The following is a 27491-nucleotide window of genomic DNA, read 5'->3' on the forward strand; positions in this document are numbered from 1 at the left end:
TCTTTACGCACCAAAGACAAAGGAGAAGAAGGCGTGTGTTTGCGTCTGAATGCATTTTTTGTTGGCAGTGGTGCAAGAGCAAATACTTTACTTAAGCTAATAAAAGGTAAAAAAAAAAAAAATTAAAAAAAATACTCTATTACAAGTATAAGTCCTGTATTTACTTTGTAGCCTACAGAAGTATCAGCAACAAAAAAGTTAAATCATTCACTGTGCAGAAAAATGGCTCAGTTGACTGATATTAATCCTAAACATGACATTATCATTGTTCATTGATCATTGTCACTGATACATCATTTTACTTTTATTTTATTACTTTATATTCAGTTAGATAAATCTGGGAGGATTGCTGGATGATTTATTTATTTATTTTTTTAATTTCTTGCTCTTCTTTACTCTTTGTTTGTTAAATATTGGATAATCTAAGTCTCAAACAGTAATAGAAAAAGGGGAGAACGTTTTCTTTCGAGGAAGTGCTAAGAACTAGGGGTGGGCGATACCACATGACTTGTTTTTGATTATATACCAAGTGATACCAGGGCCAGGATCATCGATACCAATACCAATATCACTACCTTTTATTCTTGAAAGCAGCTTCTGTACAATCATGCAAGGGAGTGAAATATATCACTACTGTGTATGTAAATGTAATGGAGTGTAAGTATAAAGTAACAGAAATATGAAATGCAAGTACCTCAACATTGTACTTCAGTAGCTAAAGTGTTAATAAATGCCCTTACTCATTTTTCACCACTGTTTGTAAGCCTTTGTGTGTCAAAATAAATTCACAAAAACAACATAAAGTAGAGGACAATAATTTATTAAAGCATAATTTTGTAAAGCCAGTTACAAATAAAAAAGAACAACACACATATCTCTCTCTTTCTCTTTTTTTAACAAGCACAATATGTTTTACTATGTAATGATGATAATAAGCATAACATAAGATAAGAATGGGCCCCACTCTGGCCGCCTGCGGCTGATAACAGGACCCTTTGTGATGAAGTTGCCCTTGGAAACAGATCTGCGATCAGATACGGCAAAAATCTAACTTCAGTTTGTTGTTTCTTTTTTAGCAAACACACTGATCACATGTCAGCAACTATGGGGCAACTTCTTCCTACTCAGTGTAATATCAGTGACAGACAGAACCATAGATATAGAATAACTAGAACAGACAGCAGGTTCCTCTGTAATTATGGCTTATGGGTCTCTGGTTCTGTTCTTGTTTTAGCCAAAACTAAAATAACCAAAAGTTCAAAGTGGAACCTGTGAGTGAGTTCTGCTTATTCTAGCTCTACAGGCAGGATCCCAGTGGGCTGTGTGTATGCAGACAGGGCCGAAGCCACCATTAAAGAGACTTAAGAGGTCATGTCCTCGGGATTTCTTTTAGAAATTTACATCACTGGCTACTGATCTCCATATTGTTTCTGTCCCTTATTATTTTATTAATAAACACGCTTGTTAACAGCCTGTAATCTTGACTAAACTCCCATCTTTGATGCTGTTCTGTGCAAAATGGGGGCTCGTCCAGGAACAGGCTGATTCCAGAATTGAACTAAATATATATTTAAATTCTAGACATTTTGATTTTACTTTATTCTCAACATTTTTGACTTTATTCCTCACATTTCGACTTAACTTTTTCTCGACATTTCAACTTAATTCTTAACATTTTTTTTACTTTACTTTATTCTTGACATTTCAACTTTATTCTAGACATTTTGACACATTTCAATTTTATTCTGGACACTTCAACTATATTCTCAACATGATGATTTTATTCATTGACATTTTGACTTTTTCTCAGTATTTTGACTTTATTCTTATACTGTAATGTATTTTTTTTTTTTTTTTAAATCCTCCTCTGAATTGTTTTTTTCTATCTTATGCCTGGTACTTATACTGAAAGTTTAACTTCATTCTCAAAATGCAAAATAAAACCTCATGATCTCAGAAGATCTAAAATACTGGCTTCGGCCCTGTATGTGGCACTCCAGATAGACAACACACAATTTAACCTTAAGAAGTTCAACTTCACTTAAAGCAAATCATAGCTGTGTTGAGGGCAAATATTAAAACAAAAACTAATTTAGAAACTTTAGCTAATCCAATTAATTAGACGGAGTTTTGAGATAAAACAATATATTTCCCTGGATATTTGATGTGTTGCAACACTTTGTTTATTAAGCATTCTTGTCCTCTAGAGACGTTACACACGAGGGAAGCTGCCATCTACCTGCAGTGCCACAGAGTCAGGTGATATTGACAGAACAGTGACTTCAGTTTCAGTCCATAAACACACACACATACACGCACAAAGCAGTGATGACTGTCAGCATTCCCAGTGCACAATTAAACCTTTTAAATCTCTGAGCCCATTATCCTCACAGTGTCTCACCTGCTCCTCTTACACTGAAAAATCCCATTATATTTTTTATACACTATCCTCCCAAACACACCTTGCAATACCTACAGTTCAATAAGAAATAAATAACCCACGGCCCTCCCTTTACATCCCATGCTTTTCCCTTTAACTCACGATCACAACATCATTCTTTGCAGACGGTTAGTCATGTAAATACGTCTTATGTCAGAAGAATACACTCAGTAAAATCACTTCTCCTTTTTCTCTCTACGCATTTCCCTTTTCTGTTCAGATTACACCATAAATACACTCACACACACACATACACATACACACAGCAGCATTCCAGACACAGCACTTCAGGGTGGTTAAGATAGCAGGGGGGGGGGGGGGCATACAGTAATAATAGTAGTATCAGTAATAAAAGTCACACGCTCATTAACAGGTTGGAAACACAGACAAACTGGAGCTCATCATTGTTCAAGTCACTGATCTTAGTAAAGAAAAGAAGTGATTAGCATGAACAGACGGGGATATACAGTATTCTATGGCTCCAATTAACGCTGCAGAGTGAGTCCCACAGATAACAACAATGATAAATTCATCAAAACACTGTGAAAACGCGACCACCATAGCAGCCAGTCTCATTATGGTCTGTGTTTTTATTATTAAAGGGACAGTTCGGATGTTTTGAAGTGGGGTTGTATGAGCTGCTTATCCAAAGTCAGTATAATCACCTACAGTAGATAGTTTGGAGAAGCAGCAGGAGTACCAGCGTAGAAAGCTGCTGACCCTGTGCAAAGTAGGCACCATCTACAAAGTTAAAGTCTGGGGAGCAACACCTCCCAAGATCCTGAGAAAAAACAGGAAAAAACACAGCAACTAACACATTTTACTGGGACTTGAAAAGTACCACAAATAAAGTCTTAACATACAGTATGTTCTATTATTCTTAATACTGAATTTCCATGATGAGGTGTAGTTGGTATCTTGCTGCTCTTTTGTGATACTGGCCACCACTTTTCGATCTCTGTGCTGCTGGCTGAGGCCTCCCTTTTAAGGAAGATGTGGGTATCATTTGTATGTGACCATGACTAGCAGGTTTGTTCTGGGAAGTGTAAGTGAGAGAAGTACCAGCACAAAGCCACAGAAAAGTGCATTATGATACAGTTAGGGGTAGTTAAGTGACTCTAGTCAGTTGTAAAGTGTGTAGATACACTCAGGTTGCAGCACAATAAAAACTAAAAGACTGTGTTGTTCACTGGCACCGAAGAGAAAACAGTTACTGCGGCGTCTCCCTGAATTCTTCACAGCAGAGATGTTCCAGCCTGTGAAAACCTAGCTAATTAGCATTTATGAGCCAGGCTAAAGTCATTTAAAATAGCCTAAAACCAGAGACATTAGTTTGGAGCCATGGATATAGAAAGGTAACACACGATTGCATTAATCATTGAATCATGTTACAGAGGTAGAGTGGTGCACACAAGCAGAACTGTGTAGCCTGTGTAAGTGGATGATTGATCACAGGCACTGGAAACCTTCCCTGCGTCTGCAGGATAGATGACTGCTGAAGCAACCCAAACTTAGGTGGAGCTTGCAGAGTCTCCTGTCCGCATGATGTTATCTAACATTACATACATCTTATGACCCACGTCTACAGCAGTTCATTGCTTAGCTTCCGTGCTGGTGCTCCTCTCTGCTCCTCTAATCGGGGGGCGTTCTGACCACCATCTACTGTAGGTAATAAGTTGACCATGGCCAAGTACTTCTTATAACCCCACTTCCCCAAAATCCAAAACTATCCCTTTAATTCTTCTTTCTCCATGAGTCACATTAATGGCACAGCCAGTGAATGATGTACAGTATTGGCATCATATTCAGACATACAGTGGTCATTATTAACACCATTCACTTGCATGTATTTTACACGAGAGGTGTCACATTGCATTTAGTATGGCAACTATATACTGTACAGTGCAGTGGCCACCGAAAATTCTCTTATAATGTGTGATATACAGTACAAAACAATACATGTTGGTTCAGTTTATGTGTATGTGAATATACAGTAGATATATGCAGTGTGTGTTATATGCAGACACAGATAGGGAAATGTTTTCATACTATTCTGGTTGATAATGTTTTCCTTGTAGCGAGGCCATGCACAGACTCCAGAGAGCCTCCCAAAGCAAAACCTCTGCCTTTTCTTCTCAAGAATATCTATTTGATATTGTTCAGAAATATTTAAAGCCACTTCCTTTGGCTTTGTCTTTCTTCTTGTGGCCACACGGTGGCACTGACGAGTGAGCAAGTGAACATTGTCGGGCAGGGAGATTATTTTTCTCCCTTTCAGTAGCCCTGAAGAAGAATCATCATTGAGTCCTTTTTCTCAGTCACGAACAGATGTAATAACAGCTGATGTTACAGATAAACGACAGAGAGAGAACAACAGAGAGAAAAGCAAGCAAGAACAAGATTTCAGCATCATAACTTAATACCAAACAAGGAGTGAGGACACATGAAGAGAAAGAGAGAGACTCTGAAACTGGAGGAGTGAGAAAGAAAGAGATTTAACTGAGAAAGTGTGGCTTTCTTCTGTCTGGCAGTGCACTGGGGGGGAACTGGGAGGGTGTCTGTCCCTCGCCTGGGACAGACTGGGACTGGGCGGCTAAGTTGTGCTTGTTATTACTTGAGTTTTGTCCGGAAAGGAGAGCGGAGAGGAGTTTTGGAGTGTGCTTGAACATCTACATGCAGGACTACATCTGGGGGGTTATGTATTTGAAAGGACCGTCCCAAAATACTGGTTGTTTTTCTTTGTCCTGCTCTAAATAGATCCCTTATCCCCCTTATTATCCCAAGTGAAACCCAGGCCAGTAGAGTGTGCGTTTGGCTCCCGTCTCCACTTCTAGCTTGCTGTTCCCCGCTCATCCACCACCACTCTTTGATTCAACCTTGAGGATTTGCTGTTTGGTGCGACTGCCTCCATCAAAACCGACCGACCAATGCAGGGGAGCTGAGGCGTCTGTTGCCACTGGATGAACGGCGGGGCTCTGACTGGATGGTGGCGATCACCTGACCCAGGAACTGGCGACGCTGGTCACTGACATGATGCTGCAACGTTTCTTCACCATCATGTTAATGTAGGCCCTCATGATCTTGGTTATCTCCCCAACCTAAAGACACATAAAAAAAAGCAGTGAGTTAATATGTGTCCTGATCTGGTTATATGACTGACTTTGTATCATATAACTATTTATCTGCTTGTTTTGTGTTTTTATTGTCTTTTAAATGTTATTTCATTGCTTTCTTAATGTCTTATTTCTATGTCCCTGCAAAGCATAAATAAATTTACCCATTTGTGTGTAATTTAGTTATAACTTTAAGGGCTAGGTTATACAAAGAAAGTAGTGACTTGAATGATGCATTGTCCAACTACAGATGTGAATAGCTGAATATCACATTGACAGTTTCATAAAGTTACAGCGTCCCCCAAACCCAAGTGTTTCTGAAGCTATTTGTCCATCAGACAAAGCATCATCACACACAAGCCACATTTCCACTGCTGGGTTTTGCTCAACTTCACGCGTCTCTTGTTTGACTTGGCCACTTTGTTTTGGTTTTCCATTATGGATAGTACCTTTGTACTTTTTTTGGCATCACCTCAGTTGAGCTTCAAAGCAAGGTGATCCGATACTAAAAGGTGAAAGGAAAACGCTGCATATGACTGACTGGTCACCTGACATGGGAATTTTTTTAAAAATTCACTCGAGATGTATCAAGAACACAATCCCTTCATACCCTCTGTTATATGAGAAGTGTAGCTCCTTTTTGTGTGCGTATTGAGCGAGGGAGACAGGAGGGAAGAGAGTGATGTGAATGCAGAGGAGCAGAGGAAACTGTGAGTGGTGAAGTTGTCAATCTGTCAGTAAATACACAGTGTAGGTTACAGTTTGCTGCAGCTTCACTTGTTTGTGTTGTTTCCCAACTGCAGGTAGCGTTGCTATGACAATCATTTCCACCTACATTAAGGGAGTACTATCTGCAATGGCCATGTAGTGGAAATACAGCTTTAGACCCCAGTATGAGTCACACTCCAAAATTCTTGGATCCTACACTTCCCATAATGCATCTCAGTAGCATCTTTTAAGCTGGTTACTTTCTCAAACTTTACAAAGCTCGCATCAGAGCCCTTCATTCAAGTAAAATCACTGGAGTGCCCCTTTAAAAAAAAGGTTAAATGAAATACAGAGTTAAAAGTGAAACAGGCCAAAATATAAAAACTCCTCCCCAAATATAAAATATCTAAAATTCAAACAGGTATAATCATTAATATTTTACAGACCGTTGATAAAATAAATAAAATAATACGTAGTTGCAGCAGTCAAAGGAAATCAAGAGAAAATTAAACAAAAAAGAAATAAAGTGAGTGTAATGAATAATGAGTTCTCACCAGTGGTGTTTCAAAGAACATCTCCCTCTCGTCCACGATGATCTTGTAGGTGCAGAGCTGTGAAGCTCCAAAGAAGGTGATGTGTTCGTACTGGAAGGTCTCCAGCGGCTTCGGTTCACCTCGTTTATACACCGACACGTTATCGGCACTCACACCCAGCCACAGATCATGAGGGAAACCACCTTCTTTACACTACAGAGAGGACAGCAGGGAAGAGGAGGGTTTACTTAACATATATTTGTACAAATCTCCAAAATCCATCATTTCCTAAATAATTGTCTCACCTCCACATCAAACAAAGTGGATCCGTATCCAGGCCACTCCTTGATGATGCTCATATATTTCAGCATGGCCTGATGTTGAGGCATGCCCTGCAGCCGGGTCCACTTCTCCAGAACACTGGTCCGTGTGGCTGAAGTCTCCTCCTTCACCCACATCTCCAGCATCTGCTCCTCCTCCACCTGCAGCAACACAGGCCAGCCAATCAATGAGCAATACTCTGTCAAACTATCAATCAGGCATCAGACAATCAGACAGCAAGAAGGTCCATCTGTCATGGACCCATTTGAGAGAGTTGAGTGCAGAGAGAGCAGCTGTCACACTGTGTCACCACATGGCAATGATCTGAAACTGCTGCTGGAGAAAGACACCTGCTGGACTGAGTATCACAGAACAGCTTTGACAAATTCAGGACAAATATTTCATTATGGACTACATATTATAAGACTGACCAATTAGCTTCCACAAAGCCAGTACTTATACAGTATTTACAGTATTCACATCAACAGGGAAACATCGGTTTAATAATATAATGCAGCTGTTAAAGTAATGAGATCTGATCATTCTGATGTCACTGACTGATCGATAGGAGAAAAGTTGACCCCCTGACACATATACATAAAGAAATATAAGAGGAATACATAAATAAATAAGTTTGGAGAAATAAATAGGAAGGCAGAATAATGAATAACTAAAAATCATATTATATTAAAATTATAAACTATAATATGTAATATAAAGTGATATAAAGTACACCTGATTTGCAGTAAATGGGCTCAATTTTCCACCACTGACCTTCTGCTTCTTCAGTGAACCCGTCTTGAAGCTTCTCCTCAGGGTGCCGTCCAGGAAGCTCGGGGTCTTTCGTTTCTCTGCTCCAGCTGGGATGCCTCCTTGTCCTCCTACCGTACCCTTCCCTTCTCCTGCTCCTGCTCCTCCAGCTCCTCCAGCTCCACCTACCGCCCCCACGCCTGGCTTGGTGGAATGGAGGATGCGATTGCGGAGACGTCCGATCGGATAAACGCTTCCCAGGCTCCAGCCGGCCCGACCTGCCCCGTCACCGTGGAGATACTGGAGACGCAGGGCAGCCAAGTGCTGCAAAGTCTCCTCTGAGGCCGGGAAGTGACCGCTTATCAGAGACTCATGGGCCTGTGAGAGAAATAGAACAGGACAAAAAATGATAAATTTCCAGAAAGTTATTAATGATCAATAATTTTCTGATTAACTATCCCCCAGCTATCATGCATGTTTATTGTTGTCTGGAAACCATTTAAATCATTAGTCCTGCCTAGCCAAAGAGCCTGTTCAGACTTGGTATTAAAAGGTGTCCAGGGAGATCTGATCACGAGTGAACAGCTTTAATTACAGGTGTGAACGCACCCAAGATGCATTGCGAGATGCCACACTGAGGGACCACCTACTCATCTGACAGCCTGTAAGTACATAATTTGGTTCATTGTAACGCTCTATTACCTTCAGCAGATGAACACACTAGTAACCATGCTATTTTGAGAGTTGTTGAGTGAGGAGAAACTTAATAAAGCCTTGATTCTTAATTACTCGGGCCTTCTAATAAATTCCACAACACATTTTGCAAACATGCAAATTCTTATTCCTGCCTTCTTGTAAATTTGGTATTAAATGCAACACATTAAGGTGATTCTTTTCTTGTAGAAAACATTGCGTTGGTGTGAAGACACAACAAGAGAGACACTCCATGGTGTGCTGGGACACCCTTACTTTCTGAGTGTGCGTCCCGCTCATATTTCAGTTATGAAATCCCAGCACACGATGGAGCACCTCTACTGTCGGGCTGCTGACAACGCAGGTAAACATGAGGCTCGCGCAGCCTGGCATAAAGATTTACTGTGGTGCTGAAGTAAAAAAAACAAATGAATAGTCAAATCTTCGTATTGAACATTCAATTGGTTTGCAATGGACATTCAACTGGCAAGTGTTTATTTAGTGATCACAAGTGCTGTAGACTTATGATTGGATCTCCTAGGACACGTTTTAATCGCAGATCTGAACAGGCTCAAAGTTACTTCTCACATCTACACTACGACAGCAAGGCTCACCTGCTCAAACATGAAAGCAAACTCGACTCCTTCTTTCGGCATGCTCTCCACATCCAAGAAGCAGTAGAGCTTGAAGTAAAGTTTCCATTCTCCTTCCTCCTCCTCTTCTTCACTGCCTGCCAGTCTGGACAAAAGGATAAAGCAGATCCAGGATGGGTTACCGCACACAGATCAAAACAGCCACAACATACAAATGGACACCTATTTAAACCAGTATTTAGACCATCAAACAACTGAAATGTGTGCAAATATAATTATTACAGATTAATCTTTATATACTGTACATAAGAGGCAGACATACCTTTCAAACTTGGCAAGAACATCTGCCACAATCACTCTGCTCTCCAGAGCTCGGTCTGTGAAGGAGTTATGTTCGAACAGAGAGAACAGGTTCTTGCTCTCCTCCATGGCCAAACCTCTGATCAACTTCTCCACAACCTGCAACAACAAAATTAAAACCAGTTTGTAACAGAACATCACAGTTTCATCATAAGACCTTGTGTAGGGTCCAGACATTAGATCTGTGACAGGATGTTAAGGTGGGCTGTACCTCTCCAGCTGTGGTGTGTGAGTTGATGGAGATCTTGCAGGAGCCTCCTCCATGACAGTACACAGTGGTGCTCATCTCCTGTCTCACCAGCAGGGCGGCGATCTCCTCCTGAGAGGGAACAAACTCACGAGTCTTGGTCTTCTTCAGGGATTCCCCGATGAAACTGGCGTAGCGCTCGATATCTGTGCCAGGAAATCGCTCACGCACCCTGAACCAGATCACATTAAACATTTATTACACATTTATTCCATTAGCAATATATCTAAAAAGCATCATCCATAATGCAGACACACACACACCTCTTGAGGTGGAAGCGGAGGTATCTGAGGATGGCTCGACTGGGCAGGAAGGTGCAGCTCATGCAGGTGAGCAGATGCCAGTGTGCCCGATTGGCTGGGCTGTTAGGCTGAGGCACGTGATTGGTCTGCTTGATCACCTGACAGTACACCTTAAAAACAGAAATATGGAGGGAATTTGAGAAATCTGAAGTTTTAATCAGCATTTGACGGCAAACAAACGTGTCATACCCCAACAAATACATCATGTTCCCATATGTTCAGGTGGAAAAAGCTTTGAAATTATAGACGTAATGCCGAAATTGGCAGGTAATACTATATGGAGCATTTTTATAACATCATAATACCACTTTTAGTGTCCCTTTGTTTCCAGCATGTGAAAGTGTCCCTGGAATCTCTGTTTTTTTCTAATGACTGAAGTTTCTATGAAGCCTTTATTAAATTTGTACCCTGTTTCTAACATTTATTTCCATTGTCCCATTGAGATTTGACGAGAAAGTAAAGTAGACTTTTCTAGACAAATACAGTACCTCATCCCTGAGAGGGCGCAGGTCCTGGCAGGTCTGCAGGATGCCCTGGATGATGGGCACCGTGTCTGCCAGAGTCTCCATCTCCTGCAGTGAGTTGAAAACTCGCACCGCCTCATCCTGCAGACTGGCATAGCCCTGCTGCCTTTGTACTGCACACAGACAAAGATGAAAAGAAAAAGTGAACAAAGACAGAGAAATTTCCAGTGCAGAGGAGGAAAAAGAAACACATAGCTTATTGATGATACTAAAGATGGCAGCAAAAGCTAGCAAGGATGACGCCAATGTAAGAGGCTCAAAGTAATATAAAAATAAATGGGACACACACTAGGACAAGAAAGCATTGTGCAAATCTAATTATTATTCAAACAACTGTAAAAATATAGTATTTCTTGGCTAGTTACCAATTCATTGATGCAAGAAGAACAACAGATTTTGCAGGAGAATTCAGCTTTCTCATTCAACATACAGCACTGAGGATTTTATTGCTTCAAGTGACTATATTCACCATCAATACTGACAAGACATCCACACAAAAAGTGGTTAATTTTCCCTCTAAAACCTCAAGCATCTGGAAGTTTATTTAACGCTCACTAGGACACTCTTGATTAATAAGGATCTTCTATCACTGACAGAAATACAAGGCAAAGTTCAAGACAGTAAAAACAGCAAAAAGTGTTGGGGGATGAATAATAACAGTCAGCCTAAATGCACGCACGTATGAATGTGGCTCCAAGCAAAGGATCTACAGTGAAGATTTAGGCTAAAAATGTGGTGTAAACGTCATCTTTCAAATCAACTTGACATGCTGGGGCTTTAGGAGACTTGCATTACATCATTTTTCTGCTTTTTTTCTGTTTGAAAGCTGGACATCTATCCCTTTAAGGTAACATTGTTAACAATGTTCCTTCAGCTGTTCCTATTTTGCCATATTGTAGGGCCGTGATATTGGATATTCTTATCACTCGGCTGACTGACACACACTGCTGCTTTCTACAGCAGATGTCATACTGGCATTGATTGATTGATTGACATGTTGTTGCAGCTGTGGATGTGGATGTCAAAAGTATTTTCACATTGTTGTCTTCATACCGATTCCCCCATTACATCGACTAAAATCACATACCTTGAAGACTGTTTACATGTACGCACAGTATTAAAACCAAGAGTTGTTTTTAAGCTTTGAGTTACTGGGTTGAAGTTTTACTCACAGCTGGTGACCTCTCCATAAGGGAGCGGCAGTAGAGGAGAGTGCAGAGGATGCTGAGTGTATCTGAGGATCGGGTTCCTCCTGTACATCTGCTCCACGATGTCTGGATTCACACTGTTCTCCTGAGAGGACACAAAGAGATCAAGTTCAGTGTAAGAGTGAGTTTACATCAATTAATCTGAAGATTTAACTGTTTCTGTGAATGCCTGTGTGCGTGTGTTTTACCTTGATGTCTCTGATGAGCTGCAGAGTTGGAGTTTCGATGGGCGTCTTGCTGTCTATGACTCCCTGTATGGCGGCCGTCCACCTCATGGCCTCGTTCAGCATCTTGGTGTAAAGGCGGTAGGAGTGCTTCCTCCCGTACACAATGATGTTCCAGTAACCTGAGAAAACATTTAATGTTGCTGCTATTAGCTAAAAATGAAATAAAAAATATCGCCACTGAGGAGAAACAGTGTATTTTTCATGTATATAATTATGACACTAGAATCCTCTCTTTACGTCTGGTTCCTATCCGCCTATGTCTAATCCCTAATTAAATTTGCCCTTTCCACCTTCTCCCTTCATCTCTCTGTCCTTACCTGTCTCCCTGTGCACCCGTTCATCCGGCTGAATGACAGAGCAGAGGGAGTTGAGGACCAGAGTTCCCATCTTGGAGGAGTTTTTCTCTGAGCTCTTGTAGTAATCCAGAGAGTTGTGGGTCAAAACAAACCAGCGCTTCTTCAGCTTCAGGGAGGTGCTCTTAGCGTTCGTCTTCATCTCCTTCTGGAGCCAGCCTGAAAGATGAGGAGACCGAAGAGAGAAAAGACAAGGAAGAATGTAATGTTTTATCACAGTAAAACAAAGGTTGGGCAATTACAGTGGAGTATTTGGGCCACATTAAGGGGAAAAAAGAGAGGAGCAGTTTTTTAATCTTATATTTAATAAAGTCAAAATGTCAAGATTAAAGGCGGGCATAAGAAATAATAAATCAGAGAAAGATGGGTTTTTTGTATTATGAAAATAAAGTCGAAATGCTGAAAATTAAGTTGAAATACCATGTTGAGAAGAGAATCAAATCGGTATTCCAACTTTATACTTTATACTGTTTTTGTAAGCAATAATTCAATGATTTGAAAATTGCTTCCCACATGGCCACAAATTTCTCATTTTCATCTTTAAATGGATGATACATTTGACCAAAATCTCTTATAACATCAGTTTTTAAATACTGGAATTTGAAAATTACAGCGCCCTTTTCATTACACATATTTCACCACATTTTCCACTGTTTAAAATGGTAAATTAGCATTAATTGAAGTTAGCTCCAAACTTTCTTTTTATCACCATCTATAATTGATAGACTAATGACATTTTCCAGCAGTGAAATGCATATTAAGCTTTATAGATATTTCGTCCATTCTTTGGTATTTTTATGGTAATAATCCACATAAATTTGTTTCCAAAAAAAACTTTATAAACAGCATAAAGTAAGTTAGGAAGTGGAGCTAAAACCGACCTGTTTTCTACTTTTCTCAGCTTTTAGTAAAAAGTCCCACAATAAGCACAATCTGCTATCAAAATAGAGACAGAGATCTGCTTCGCCACAGTGATGTAATCAGTTTACAGTAAAGTCACATTGGACTGAATCAGCGAGCACCCATCCCGTCCCAGCACATAAGTCCAGGGCTGAATTTCTTTCCCAGAACACCACTGGTCCCCCTGTAAGCTGTAATGAGATCTGTGACCTCGATTCTCACCTCTGACAAGGAACTCCTGTCCGTCTATCCTGGCGTCTCCTTTGGGTTTCTGCAGCAGACTGATCCAGTGATGCATCTCCTCCGGTGTGTCACTGTTGCAGTGGATCACACGGTTGGCCGTGATGATGACAAAGGAGTTGGGCCTGCAGAGGTCGAATGAAGAAAAATCCACTGTCAGATACTTAAGGAGTATATGAATAAGACGGATAGTAATGGTGTGTTGAGTTTAACAACAAAGAGAAACAAAGAGACAACAGGTATGTAGTAGTCTGTAAAGTTTAATTTTGAAATGCAAGCTGCATCATTGTCTCTTGACCAGAGGTGGCAAAAACTGCACACATTCTTTACTCAAGTAGAAGTACAGATACTTGTGTAAAAAAAAAGACTTGTACTGATTCAACTTCTTTACTCAAACAAAAGTGAAAAAGTTCAGGCTCTGAAATGTACTCAAAGTATGAAAGTAAAAAGTAGTCCTCTGAAGGACATTTCTACCCGCTGTTTCTGTGCAAAGTTAACTGAACCTCACTTTTTCTCCATGGTCGAGTCTTCCTGTCTTGTCTGTTTCGTCTTGTTACGTCTTGTTATGTTGTTTTTTGTTTTATTACGTCTTGTTACATGTTTTACATTGTTTTTGTCTTGTTATGTCATTTTTATCTTGTGTCTTTTATGTTGTTTTTTGTCATGTCAGGCTGTTTTTGTCTCGTTAGATTGTTTTCGCCTTGTTGCATCTCTTTACGTCTTGTTATGTCTTTTACATTGCTTTCAATATGTTAGGCTGTTTTCATCTATTTAAGTCATTTTTGTCTCATTATGTCTTGTTACATTGTTTTGCCAGATAATCAATAATTCCCGTCAAATGCATTAAAAGTATTGAGTATGTTTTGAAAATATAAGGAGTAGAAAATACATATATTTGAGTTAAAATGTAGGGAGTAAAAGTAAATAGTTGTCTGAAAAAGTAAAGTCAAGTGTAGATACCTGAAAACTACACTTAAGGATAGCAATTAAGTATTTGTGCTTATTTACTTCCCACCTCTGTTACTGACACCACACTCTGTGGATAGATTTGCAATTTCTACAGTGGATTAGAAGACCTTTTCTCTCTTTCATTTGGATGAACTGACACCAAAATGAAAGCTGCAAAACTCAATCTATTTGAGAAATATGAACAAAAGAACAAAGTGGTGCCTGAAGTGCAAAGTGAACCAGCTACTACTTTCATGTTGATGATTCATCCAACTTACCGATCAGGGTTGTCTGACGCACAAACAGAATCAATCAGCCCTACATCAAGAGTTCCCTGAAGGACAGAAAAGAGGAGGCGGAGACTTAAAACATGAATTAGCGGTGCACTGCTGCTTCTACAGAGGAATAATTTAAACACATAAAAAGTTTTAGTTATGTTGTGTTTAGGGACTGACCACAGCGTTCTTTGGGTTGGCCTGCTCATGGGACATCTCCAGCAGCTGCTCAGGAGTGCACACACGCACCTTACTGAGCACATTAAACCACCCACTGCACAGAAAGACAGCGAGAAGTTAGACTTTATGTGATTATAATCAGATACAAACAGTAACTCATTTTCTGTCTGCCTCACCTTGCGTCCTCTGGTGACTCAGCAAACACCTGATAGGTCCTCTCGTCTGTCACGATGTTCAGAGCGTTCTCCTTTTCGTGATTATCCACGATCTCCCTGTAAAGAAACAGACAGTTCACAAGGCTGAGAGACAGAGCTGTTGTCTAGAAAACAAAGAAACAGTGAAGAGAGAGGTTTTTTTTTTTCAGCTGTGGAGCTTCCTATAAAACTTACTTGGCAGCCCGGATGTCGATGGTTCCCTTCAGCTTCTCCTCGCTGTCGTTGTCGTAGTACATCAGCTTGCTGTCCCTCAGTACAAACCAGCGCATCTTCCAGTTCCTGAGGTAGAATCAGATACAATGAAAACAAAGGCCAAGGCAATCCACTCTGGACATTATACAGATTTATGCGACTCCACATACATATTGAACTCTATTTGAAATACAAAGTGAATTAGCTTCTTTATAGAGAATATCTCTGATATACTGAACATGCATGTGTACAACAGTAATCTGATTACTTTCTAATCTGTTATTTCTTTAAAATAACAACAAAAACAGTGGAAAACTACATACAGCTAAAAAGTGATCTTTTCTTTAGCATATAATCATAGATTTGCAGCTTTGCAAAGATATACTCTCAGCTATAAGGTGTAGTTGACCCAGTTTTTCCTGGCATGAAACAAATAATTCCAATTTATGGTTATCATATGCTGTCATCTTCTCTATTATTGTCCATTGTAATGTTTATCCATAGTTGGACCCTCCTCTGATAACCATTCAACCATCACCGATATAGTTAATAAATATTTGTCTCTTTTCAGCCATTGTGTTAAATGCATTCTGTAGCTCAGTTTATATCATTTTAATGATTTTGTGTCTGCATGTCTAGATCCCATGCTGCATTGAATTAGAGTCTTTTAATTTGATTTTTTTTTTTTTTTTTCATTTTATTTTGGAACAGGGTGTTATGTGTAAGTTGTCTATGATAAAATAAAACCACACTAAACCAACAATCAATGTCCGTTTTCCTGAAAAGTAACTCAGTGACTGCTTCTCTAAGTAGATTTTAATTTATCAGCTTTTTACTTTATTTAAAGTGGATTATTGAGACTTAGTAAAGTTAAATCTTAGTAAATTCATCAGAAGTACATCAGCTTGAGTAATGAAACTGAAGTCTTCCAGCACTGCAGAGGGTTCAAAGCACAGTTAGACAAACATATGAACACCTCAGCAGAACACAGGGGCTTATTGTTTCATCCAAGACAGATGCTTATTCACATACTGTCTTTTTAATAATCAAATCATCATGCAGCCACCAGCCAAACTGCTGTCATGCACCATGTCCTTACATGAAAACTGTCATTACATCAGATTTTCATGAGGCAAGAAGAAAAGCAGTGCTTTTATGTGCATTTTGAATTAATTTCGAAGGTTTGTAAAATCTTTTTAACCCAGTGACAACTGCAGGATCATTCAATTGAAATGTCCTCTAACTTCAGGGTTCAATGTTAGTATATTTTTTCACTTGTCCGGCCAGGCAAGTGGGTCAGAAATCTACTTGCCCAAAGTTAACTTTTACTTTCTCATGTGCAATAACATTTATTAGAATAAATTAATCAGGACAAGGGCACAGTTTGTCATAACTGCAAAGCAAAAATTCTTGCATATCGAAAATGCTATGACTATCTCCTGTCCTTCTCCTCAGAATTGAACTCTGTTACTGTGAAACATTGAGTTTGAGTCTTTTTTACCACTTGCCCAATCGGACAAGTGAGTTGCCAGATTTACTAGCTCAGCATGGCATTTTACTTCCCTCAGGCAAGTGTGCAATCCTTATTGTTGAGCTCTGTACTTTACTATTTTCACATCAACATTGTACTGTTTGGAAGTTTGGAGTTTCATTCACTTAGCATGCAGCTACACGCAGTAATAACTACAACAACCTCCGTGAAAGAGTGGAGAGCCCTCCTCCCTTCTTGTAGAGCCAGCCAGACTTGAGAGACTCTTGTTTGGACCGGAACCACATGAAGGTTTCATCCTTCAGCACACACCAGCGCCTCCTCCACGGGATCATCAGACCAGCTAAAGGTGCAGAGAATAAAATTACTATCACGCAAAAACGTTCACGTGAAATTCAAAAGGCGGAGATGGTTTCACTTAAAAGGTACGGATACAATGCAAACCAGAAAGTCAGTTGAGATTCTTCAGATCAAGAAGTCTGGACGGTCAGACCCAGGGTGAGTCTTAGTGAGGCCTGGATTATACTCCCAAACTGACATGTACATGAACAACTAGGGATGCGTAGTGGTTTTTTGATGGTGGAACTGCAGCTGCCCAGAAGAAAAGAGGCCTAACTCGGTCACACTCTGAGATAACTCTATCTTCAGATGTCTGCTTAGAAGTATTTAATTTGCAGCTCACAGAAACTTAATAAAATGTGCTCTCTCGCTTTTCTTTGATATCTATAGTGTCAGCAAAAACCCATCTGTTGTTAGTATAGTTAGCATAGTTAGCATAGATTGCACACATTAGCTTAGACGGCTAACTTGGATTGTTTATTAAATTATATGAACTTTGCGTCAAACTGTGCAAAAATCGGGCAGTTGAAAAGCACTGCTCGATAGTCTACATGAGAAAAAGGATATAGTTGTGTATTCGTAATCAAAGTCGTATCCAATTTGACTGACAAAATTCTCAGTAGTGCACAGCCCCAGTATAGACTCATATAAAGATACTCTCTTGCAGTCATCACTTATGATCCACTAGAAGTGTGTGGTGGTTTCTGTATCTGCAGAGAGCCTGCCCACTGGGTATATTTCCTTATTTTCTTATTTGGATGTGTTGCCCCCAAACAAACAGCCTGCAGGGTGTGAGGGCAGGAATGTCTCCATCTATCTCCTCAGCTCTCTGTCATGAAGTGTCTGTGTGTCTGTTTGACCACTGGGCTGAGACACACACACACAGGCAGAGCAGAAAGACGACACAGCAGACAGGATGAAGGTTAGTTTTGGTTGCAATCACACAAAATCCAACAAAGTGGCACCTTCGCCCATGGTTGTACAGAGGTGTGGTCATGTTTACTTGAGTTTAAGAATGTAACCTTTGCAAAACAATCAGAAAGTAACGTTTAATTTCTCGGATCCACCGCTTTGTTCTTGCTAACGCTGCTCCCTCTCTTAATTCGCTCTCTAGCTCAGTTGACCACTGCTGCTGTCTCTTTCTCTCTTGTTCATTGAGCCAGGACCAACTTTGAGTGATGCATTTACAAACAGCAAGCAACAAATCTAGCATATTAAACATTCAAGACATATTTTGAAGAAAAAATTACCCACCCTTCATGTAGAGGTAGCCATGGAAATATGGAGGTCCATTTCCATTAAGAAGGGTCACTCTGCCGTTAGTCACTTCTTCGTCAGTGTCCATCATACCATCATGTTCATCATCGCTGTCCGCATACTGCAACATCATCGAATATTGTGAATTATTATTTTATAAAACAATAAACAAGAGCATTCTTATAGGTCTGTTACAGTATCAGATTTTTTTTTAACAATACTGAGTTTCGCTGCATTGCTGCTCATACATATCTGCGTGCACGCGTGTGAGGATGCGTGTAAGTGTGTATCCTCACGGAGTCGGAGCTGCCTCTGTAGGACTCGATGCTGGCATTGGTGCACGTCGACTTCCTTGGGTGCTCCTCATCTGTGACAGCGGCGCTCCCTCGGTTGCTCCCAGACACAGAGCTGTCGTCTCCAGCAGTGACGGACCCCTCCTCCTCCTCCTGGTCGTAATCTGACTCGGTGTCGGCGGGCATGCTGTAGATTGGCTCCTCCCCGTCCACCAGGCTCTCCACCATGCTCACCTTCCTCTCCGGCTCCACCTTGGGTCCCTCTTTGTTCTCGCCCTCTCCTGGAGGAGGTGGAGGTGGTGGAGGAGGAGGAGGTGGTGGAGGGATGCCAGTGCCATCTCCAGGTGGTGGGAGAGGAGGAGGAGGAGGAGGAATTCCAGCAGCAGGGATGCCGTCTGCGGGAAGAGGAGGTGGAGGAGGTGGTGCAGGAGGGACTGTCCCTTCTGCAAAAGCAGGTGGAGGAGGAGGGAGGTGAGCAAAAATCTCCTGATCCAGAGGAGCGTCTGTCTCAGCAGGAGGAGGGAAGTCAGGCAGAGGGATGCACTCATCCTCAGCATGAAACCCTTCATCCACCTCCTCCTCCTTGGACGCTCCTCTGGTGGCACTCGCTGCTTTTGGAGCTTTGGCCTCCGCAACAGGCTTGGCTGCCACTGCTCCCAGCGAAGGATCCACGCCTCCGAAGTTCAGGAGGTCGATGAGCTCAGTGGCCTTGCGGGAGGCCTCCTTCTTCATCCGCTTGAGCTCAGCGTCACGGCGCAGCTGCAGCTCCTGTTTGGAGGACTCGCACAGCTGGGACACCTCGTCCTCTCGCTTCTTCTGCAAGCGCTCAATCTCTCGCTCCAACTGCAAGATCTCCTCCATCTGCCGGGCCTCATCCTGGAGGAGAAGAGAGGAGAAAAGGGACACATGAAGCATCAAAGGGGCTGAAGATACTTTATTTTGCAAATCAAATGGAGGAGAATGATTTTACTTTGGGATATTGACCATAGAGTTGTAAGTCTTCTCTCAAATACAATGGAATTAGATGCCACTCCAGAGGCCTTGTTGTGATCAGTTTCATGTAGGAATTATTTTCATATCACAGCGCAAAACAAAGTGTGCATTTACTCATGGATGAGAGGTTCCTGGACAAGCCCCCACTTTATGCTATGTCCTAATCCAGGGGGATAGGATAGGAGTATTAGCTGAAGAGGACGCTCTTAATATTTACATCCCGTGCAGTCACAAGCATGAGCCTCTCATCTATGAGTAGATGCACACTTCCCTCTGTGCAGTGATACAATTGGTGCATTTGGGTAGAGAGAAAATAGCTCCTACTACCCTCCTATAATCTTGTGTAACCAGGTCATGATTTCTGGAAAGATGTCTTGCTGTTGAGTGTCTTTCAGTTCCATTATATTGAAGAGAAGGCCAATATCTCCAAAACTCAAACCAAAACTATCTAGATGGATAAACAGCACTGCAAGCCAGAGAAAACATATGTATTTCTGATTTTGCGGTGAACTGTTCCTTTAAAAATATGAAACGCACTGAAGTTGCAGTCTTTTCCTTTTTATCGTCTCCTTCATCCACTTCCTTCTTCTCCCCTTCACCCAGTGCCGCCTTCTCCTCCTCCTCTTTCTTCTTCTGCTCCTCCTCCTTCTTCTTCTTCTCCTCTCTGAGTTTTCGAACCCGAGTGCGCGCCACCTGACCTCGCCTGTGTCTCTGCAGCACCAGCACCGCCTTACGTTGCTTCACGAACCGCCTGTGTTGGATGTGCCGTCTCAAGTGTTTCTGGAGGGTGACGACACTGGCGCGTACACGCTTGAAGTGTTTCCTGTGGACAAAATGGAAAAACACATACTGTGAATAAGAACTACCATTTGTTGTCATTACAGTTTATTTATTTATTTAACAGGGACAGTGCACCGCTACTTAGGTACACCAGAGTTAGCTATAGGCTAATTCTCATCTGTAGCCCCTGGGCAGGAAACAGAGAATAATTTCTTTGCTAAAAGACACCACAGTTGCATTAGGAGGGCCTTACTTGGCAGAGAAAGTGAGCAGGTGGGCTCGAATTATCATGGCAGCCTGGCGTCGGACTTCATCCCGGTCTTTCTCTAAACGCTGCTCCAGAGACTCTTTCATAAACACCTGCAGGACAAAGATGAGCATGAAACAGGAAGAATGTGATGGATATTTTTTATGACATTTTTGAATTAATATTACTGTTGCATTAAAGTGTATGTTGCATTTTACAGCTGTAGTTTTAACTACTTCACATGCTGTTGGGTAGCTTTATCTACAGCAGTGAATCATACTCTATGGGATCATCATATGTTTGCTGTTCTCTGAGAAACACGCATCTCTAAAAAGTCAACTTTTCATATGTTTTAAGCTTTTTGACAATGCATTTCCAGCTAATCCAAGAAGGCCTTCTAAATGGTTTATTTAGTTTAAGAAGTGGAAACACTGAATATGTGGAGATGCATGGAGTTTGAAAAATTGTTATCTGAAAAGTAAACTAATGCTGTCAAGACAAATTTAGTGGAGTCAAAACTATATTCACCTCAGAGATGTCGTGTAGTAGAATTATAAAGTTGCAAAAATGGAAAAGTAAAGTACAAGTGACTTTTTCCAACTTTGACACAAACTGCTAAATCTTACCTTGGTCTTGCCGAGCTGCCACTCTTTCTTGGTCTTGTCATATTTGGTTAGGAGGTCTGTACTTCTCTTCTTATCGTCTCCCGCTGCAGCCGCCGCTGCTGCCGCTTTATCTTTCAGGATGATCTTATAGCTGACAGGCAGAAAAGAAAGAGGACAAAGTGTGAGAGACAACAACAGGGAGATCTCAGCGATAATATTTCAAAGGGTAAAAATTCAGAGAGACTTACCGAGAGAAGAAATCTTTGAAAGTTCTGCGGACGGGGAACCCGGCCCGACGGATCTTCACCGTCTCCAACATCCCAGAGTACCTCAGCTGGTTCAGGACCACCTCTGGGTCAAACACATGTGGATTCTACGAGGAAAATATTATAAATTATTTAACATTAAACTGATCAATCGGGGCGATCAGGCTCTGAGACAGTGTTACTGTTAGGAGAAACAGACCTTTTCCATGTTGGGTTTAATGCAGCGGATGAAGAAAGGATTGGATACACTCAGAGTGGCCATGAGAGCATGAAGGGAGTCCTGATGAGACAGAGGAAGACAATATTTACTTTTATTAATTTATTTCATACAGCAATGAACAAAATTACCATTGCAACTACACTGATGATCTTTACGAGTAAAAAAGGAAAATACTTAAAAAAAATAATCCATTAAAAGAACTGATTTCTGGCTCTTTGTTATCAACTGGTTATGTTATTTATCAAGGAAAATTGCAAATATTCATAGTTTCCATTTTCTTAAAATGTGAAAATTTGCTGCTTTTCCATTCATAAAGAGAATCTTTATGGACTTTGGACACAAAACAGGGCATTTGAAGATGTCACCTTGGGCTCTGGGAGACTAAGACTAAGTACTTTCTTTAATCAATAAGTTTTCCCGCAGCTCTGTGTGGCACTGACTTTGACACTCTTTCTCATGAGTTCCTTGTTATGTTGGGTATCTAATAATCTCAAACTGCCTGCATCACTCACCCTGAACTGCGAGCTGACGGTAGGTTTGCGTCTGGCTGTTCCCATTTTCTCCTCGTTGTTCCTGCTGCCGACCTTCTCAAACAAGTCATAGATGAAGTCCAGTCTGTAAAAACAGAAACATAATGGATTACACAAAAAGAAATCTACTATAGTCAATTCTTGATGAACTTAAGATAGATTTACCCTCTAAAGCATTTATTGTTTGAATGACTGTAATCATGCCAATGACTGAATTAATAATTTAAATGTAGTTTATAATAATGATTGTAGATTTGTACTGAGATGTCCTTAATGCAGACATTATTGTTTCATGTACCTCTTCAATCTAGGAAACATTTTCATTGGTCGCTCTTTGCTTTCAAATGCATTTGCAAATGCATTTATCCTTAATACTTAAAACACCTTTTAGTTCCATTCAGGTCATCATACTCACTTAGACACACTTAAAAACCTTTTTCTTATCATGTCCAGAATCTTTAGAGAAATTAGGAGACGTGCTTTTAGGTTTAAAGCACCATAAGACTGGAATGATGTGATTAACTCACTCGGATCGATTTCCTCCTTTCATGACTTCAAGACTTATTTGCTTGTTTGCCTTAAATTTATCTGTTCTTGTGTTTGATTGCATTTGCCTTCCTTTTACCTCATAAGTCGACTCTGGTCTGTTCATTTATTTCATTACTTGTCCTTGTTTGTACAGATGACATTTTCTCAAATGTGGTAGGCGTAGTTTGGGATGGTGAGAGAGAGTTTCACCTGTATCTGATTAGTTCCTTGTCTATTTTGTCCTCATGTTTCTTTGTCAGTTTGTCGTCTCCCTTGTATTGCCTCAGACTTGTGTTTCATTTATTGGACTTTGGATTTGCTTTTTGGATTTTTGTATTCTTCTTTTGACCTCTTTGGATTTGTTTGTTCATTTATTTTTGGACTTTCTGTGTTTGCCAGCCTTTCACATAAGCCTGATACACATTCTCTTTTTTCAACTGCGTCGCCCCTGTGTGTGTTTGTGGGTCCACCATCTTGTTTTATCTGACACACTATGACATTTATGTATGTCCTTGTTGATGTTACTATGTTAATTGTTACATGTTTTTTTTAATTAGTCATTTTATTTAGTATTTATTTGAATTTTTGTTTAATGTTTGTTAAGTACCATGCTTTTGTGCCTGAGGATGCCCTTGAAAACGAGATGGTGCGTCTCAAGGGGTTTGTCCTCTAATTACATGTTGAAATAAATAAATAAATGAGCTTATTATTTAAATACAATCTCATGACTTATTACAGCCCAGATAAACTGTTCATTTAGTGTATCCAAGTGTCCTGCCTGCTGTCCTTGAGCATGTTCAGGATGTCGTCTCTGAATGTGTCTCTGTTCTTCTCCAGGATCCCTCGAACGTCATACAGGACCTGACCAAGACACACAGGTTCATCATAAGTTTCTCACACAGTAACATATACAGCGTGATGTTATAACATTCAGTTATGTGTAACTCACCTCTCCTGCGTAATGTTTGATGCCGAACTGATGGTCAGCAAGTCTGGGTTTGACGTAGTAAGGGTTCGTCTGCAGAAAACAGGAAAAAACAAAACATAACGTGAAGCTCTAATAACCAGCACAGCAGATTTTCTGAATAATGCATCGAGTTTGTGTTTGTAAATAACTGACAGAGTGTCGGCTGTGCAACTTCTCCAGCAGAGTGAAGTCAGTTCCTTTGGGGAATCGACTCTCTTCATTCACGAGTGCCAACAAGCCCAGTTTCTAAGAGAGAGGGGAGGGAAAAAAAAACATTGTGTTATTGCATCAGTTTTATGAAATCAGCACCACTTTCTAACACATCAGTCCAGTGTTATTAGATCAGTTTTCCAGAGTGCATTTGAGGCGGGCGTCCAAAACAGCTCTTAACTGGCAGAGAACTAGCATTTTAATTCCCTACAACCAAACTCTGAGAGAAGTCTGTTAACATTTCAACTTTCTGAACAGATATACAGAAGATATTAAGTTGGAAGATTTTGAAAAATATGCTGCAGTAACTGACATCATTAAAACTCCAAATGCTGTTTATATATTACAACAAATCAGGTACCTTCTCAATTAGGTCAAGACATTCTGCATTGTCCATCCAATCTATAGCGTCCCACTGTACACCTTCCCTGTGGAGAGGAAACCCAAACAATTATGTAACTTCATATACACAACCTATAGCACTACATACCTTCTTAGAAATCTATGTTTATTTCGCATAAAGACTGAATGACAGGTACTAGCCAACTGGCTGTGGCATCTTTTTAAAACTCTTCTTGTAACTTTGTCTTTACAATAGATACATAAAGTTATCCTTATTATTACTATTATATATTTGAACCTACATAACTTTAGTAATAACAGCTTCATCTCTATGGTACTATTGTTTGGACTTAAAACTGTATTTTAATTGTAGTTTTAACTCACTTAACAAACTAACTAACTAATAATACACAAGTCTTTGTTAGTGCAGGTTTGTGTAGATCTACTGTATGAAGAAGTGCACCTGTTGTACTCGAGCTGCTCCAGGGAGAAGATGTGTTTGTTGAAGTACTCCTGCAGCTTCTCGTTGGCGTAGTTGATGTTAAACTGCTCAAATCGATTCACCTGGAGGCAAACACACACATTTCTTATAAACACATCCGCATCTGGTTTGCTGGTACCGAACACCGGTACTGGCAGTGAGAACAGCTCTGACCTCAAAGTTCTCAAAGCCGAAGATGTCGAGGATGCCGATGGATTTAAAGTTTTCCTTCCCTTTGATCTTCTGATTGATCTTGAGGATGATCCAGGAGAAACACTGGGAATATAACGCCATGGCAACAGAGTCCCGGGAATCAACGGCCTGTAACGATGAGAAGGAAACACGAGGGAGTGTGAGTGTGTCAGACATCGATCCGGAGAGGGAGAATAAATGTGTGGGTACATGTGTGTGCGCTGACCTGCTCTATAGTGAGTGGGGAGCAGATTTCCTCTCCTCTGAGGATTATGGAGCGCTGAGTCAGGACTTCAGACAGCTGGAAGGCATCCAGGCCCAGCAGCTCGCTGGCATTAGTGACCACTGAGAGACAGACAGAGATGCTGTTAACACTTCTGCAACTCATCCATCTAACTTTTACTTTTTCCTGACTCGCTTCACATGTGAACTTCACCTTGCTTGGTGGTGATCTGGGCTCCTCCCGCGGTCATGAACTCGATGTTTCCCAGCTGTAAGACTCCTGACAGCAGCTTAAACATGTCTCTGATCTCCTCCTCTGTGAACTCTAACACCTTCAGCGCCTCCTACACAGAGACAAGCGCAGGGAAAGAGATAAGGTGACACCAACAGAAGAGGTGCTTGTAAGACTTGTTAAAATTTTTTGCATGCAAAGGTTCAGTCGTCAATACATCTCATCTGACAGAGAGGATGAAAGGAGTACAGTATGGTTGCTGATTCTGTATCGATGTGCCGACTTACAGATGTTTGATAAATGGTGTTTTGAAATTCAAGTGTCTCTCTGAGGTTTAAAGGTGCAGTAAGTGATTCTAGAGAAAGATAGTTGAGGGTTGAGAGTCATTCCTAGGTCGTCAAACTCCGAGCTAGATTTTCTAAAGCCTGAGAACAGAGCTTAGAAGTGTCCTTTGGTTTGTGTCCATTTATTTGACAGAGGGATTAAAAGCAAGCTAGACAGCGAGTAAAAGGAAAGAGCAGCGGTGGAGAGAAAGCTGGTGACTCATAGAAATAAAATGTTATATTCTGATTTTTTCACAGCGGTTATGTTCTAGAGCACAAATAAGCACGCCCACACCTCTACACGCCGTCGCTGCTTGTGCTAATCGCCACAACACCTGAGTGAATACAGCCTAATGTCTATTGTGATATGACTACATTTAGAAATGTTTGTACTCCAGTCTATTGGAAAAAGACTGAACAGCGACAAAAAGACAGACAGTAAACTGAGTAAATGCCATCACACTAACCATAACACTGTTATACAGTTCTTTGTCGTTCAGGCTCTTGTCCTTCAGACATCCTGATTGGCTGAGATAGTGGAAAGATTCAGCAGGGTCTTCCAGGAAGTATTGGCCTGACAGAGGAATTATATAATGTCAGTGTGATACTGGGAGAGATGCACGTTAAAATCCTTGCACTTGCACTAATGTAGATGTAGTCTAGAAAAGTTGCAGTGAAATTACAGAAAATTATTGTAACTGTATTGTGAATACTGTTTCAAATACGTCAAACCATGGAAAACTGTGTTTCTGTATGAGAGACACTATTGATATCTGAATATTTTCACGCTTTTTCTCACTTTTATGCTCCTTGGAAGCTCCCGCCAGCAGAGCGTAGAAGATGTGGTAGTTTCGTTCTCCGGGGTTTTGTCGAACCACTCGGTTCTACAGAAAAATCAATGCAGCAAAGCCACAATTAACATTTTATCATCATTCATGACACTGAAAAACGACTGCTAATGAATTTGAACTTGTTATGACCAGGCTGCAGATGAGGACTTTTACCTTTTCCAGTAAATCTGAAAGGTAGAGAGTCAAGGGAAAAAACATTCTTCATAAATATTCTGTTTTTATTCAACAAAAACACTTAAAGATCATACAGATTCTGGTACTTATTTGGTATATAAATATAAGGATACAGTCAATGACGCAGCCTCCCTGGATGTTGCCGCCCTCAGAGAAGTGAAGTTGGATGAATTTGCCAAAGCGACTGGAGTTGTTGTTGTAAACAGTCTTTGCGTTACCAAATGCTTCCATGATCGGACTGCAGAGAGAATAAAAACCTGCAGTTAGTATATTTCGTTTTATTTGTGCATGCAGTGTAGAATACAGTGCACCCACCATGTGCTGCAGAGGCCATTCATCACATGATTCTCCAAAACAACATTGTTTTGCTGACGTTTATCTTTCTATAGAAAACTGACTGCAGAAGCATATTTCTTTCTTTTGTTTTGTTTTTTACAGACATCCAGAAATGCCCAATACAAACACTGATTACTTAGCTCTCCCACAGTATCTTTGGTACTAATCAGAGCTGGAAACTTGAGATTTGGGCTTAAACTCTCATCACTCCCTGAAGGCCTTTTTACTTGACCTAATACAATATTTTTGGCGTGCTAAAACCCTGGAAAAATAAAGAACAAACAAAACCGTC

General features: G+C 40.6%; 1 protein-coding gene across 1 annotated transcript in view; it reads right to left on the reverse strand.

Annotated features, from left to right (window-relative positions):
* Positions 1-2843: 2843 nt before the first annotated feature.
* Positions 2844-27491, reverse strand: part of myo10l1 (myosin X, like 1) — a 68778-nt gene continuing 44130 nt past the window's right edge. The window contains exons 6-43 of the mRNA XM_084742293.1: positions 26977-27101; positions 26843-26856; positions 26638-26722; positions 26306-26412; positions 25498-25627; positions 25288-25406; positions 25044-25190; positions 24852-24952; positions 24408-24474; positions 23990-24082; positions 23819-23887; positions 23648-23730; positions 22324-22426; positions 21791-21871; positions 21574-21698; positions 21347-21476; positions 20727-20833; positions 20231-20516; positions 18704-19576; positions 18405-18528; positions 17016-17154; positions 15305-15409; positions 15092-15187; positions 14916-15009; positions 14739-14794; positions 13495-13637; positions 12337-12531; positions 11981-12138; positions 11757-11877; positions 10549-10697; positions 10022-10170; positions 9723-9930; positions 9474-9610; positions 9173-9296; positions 7890-8243; positions 7100-7276; positions 6816-7007; positions 2844-5538 (exon numbers count right to left, since the gene is read on the reverse strand). Coding sequence (XP_084598419.1) covers positions 5434-5538; positions 6816-7007; positions 7100-7276; positions 7890-8243; positions 9173-9296; positions 9474-9610; positions 9723-9930; positions 10022-10170; positions 10549-10697; positions 11757-11877; positions 11981-12138; positions 12337-12531; positions 13495-13637; positions 14739-14794; positions 14916-15009; positions 15092-15187; positions 15305-15409; positions 17016-17154; positions 18405-18528; positions 18704-19576; positions 20231-20516; positions 20727-20833; positions 21347-21476; positions 21574-21698; positions 21791-21871; positions 22324-22426; positions 23648-23730; positions 23819-23887; positions 23990-24082; positions 24408-24474; positions 24852-24952; positions 25044-25190; positions 25288-25406; positions 25498-25627; positions 26306-26412; positions 26638-26722; positions 26843-26856; positions 26977-27101 — 5671 coding nt within the window. The 3' untranslated portion in view covers positions 2844-5433. The remainder of the gene's footprint in view (positions 5539-6815; positions 7008-7099; positions 7277-7889; positions 8244-9172; positions 9297-9473; positions 9611-9722; positions 9931-10021; positions 10171-10548; positions 10698-11756; positions 11878-11980; positions 12139-12336; positions 12532-13494; positions 13638-14738; positions 14795-14915; positions 15010-15091; positions 15188-15304; positions 15410-17015; positions 17155-18404; positions 18529-18703; positions 19577-20230; positions 20517-20726; positions 20834-21346; positions 21477-21573; positions 21699-21790; positions 21872-22323; positions 22427-23647; positions 23731-23818; positions 23888-23989; positions 24083-24407; positions 24475-24851; positions 24953-25043; positions 25191-25287; positions 25407-25497; positions 25628-26305; positions 26413-26637; positions 26723-26842; positions 26857-26976; positions 27102-27491) is intronic.

The sequence above is a fragment of the Lutjanus erythropterus genome, chromosome 18, assembly GCF_056507025.1.
Source record: "Lutjanus erythropterus isolate fLutEry1 chromosome 18, fLutEry1.hap2, whole genome shotgun sequence".
Taxonomy (NCBI): Eukaryota; Metazoa; Chordata; class Actinopteri; order Lutjaniformes; family Lutjanidae; genus Lutjanus; species Lutjanus erythropterus.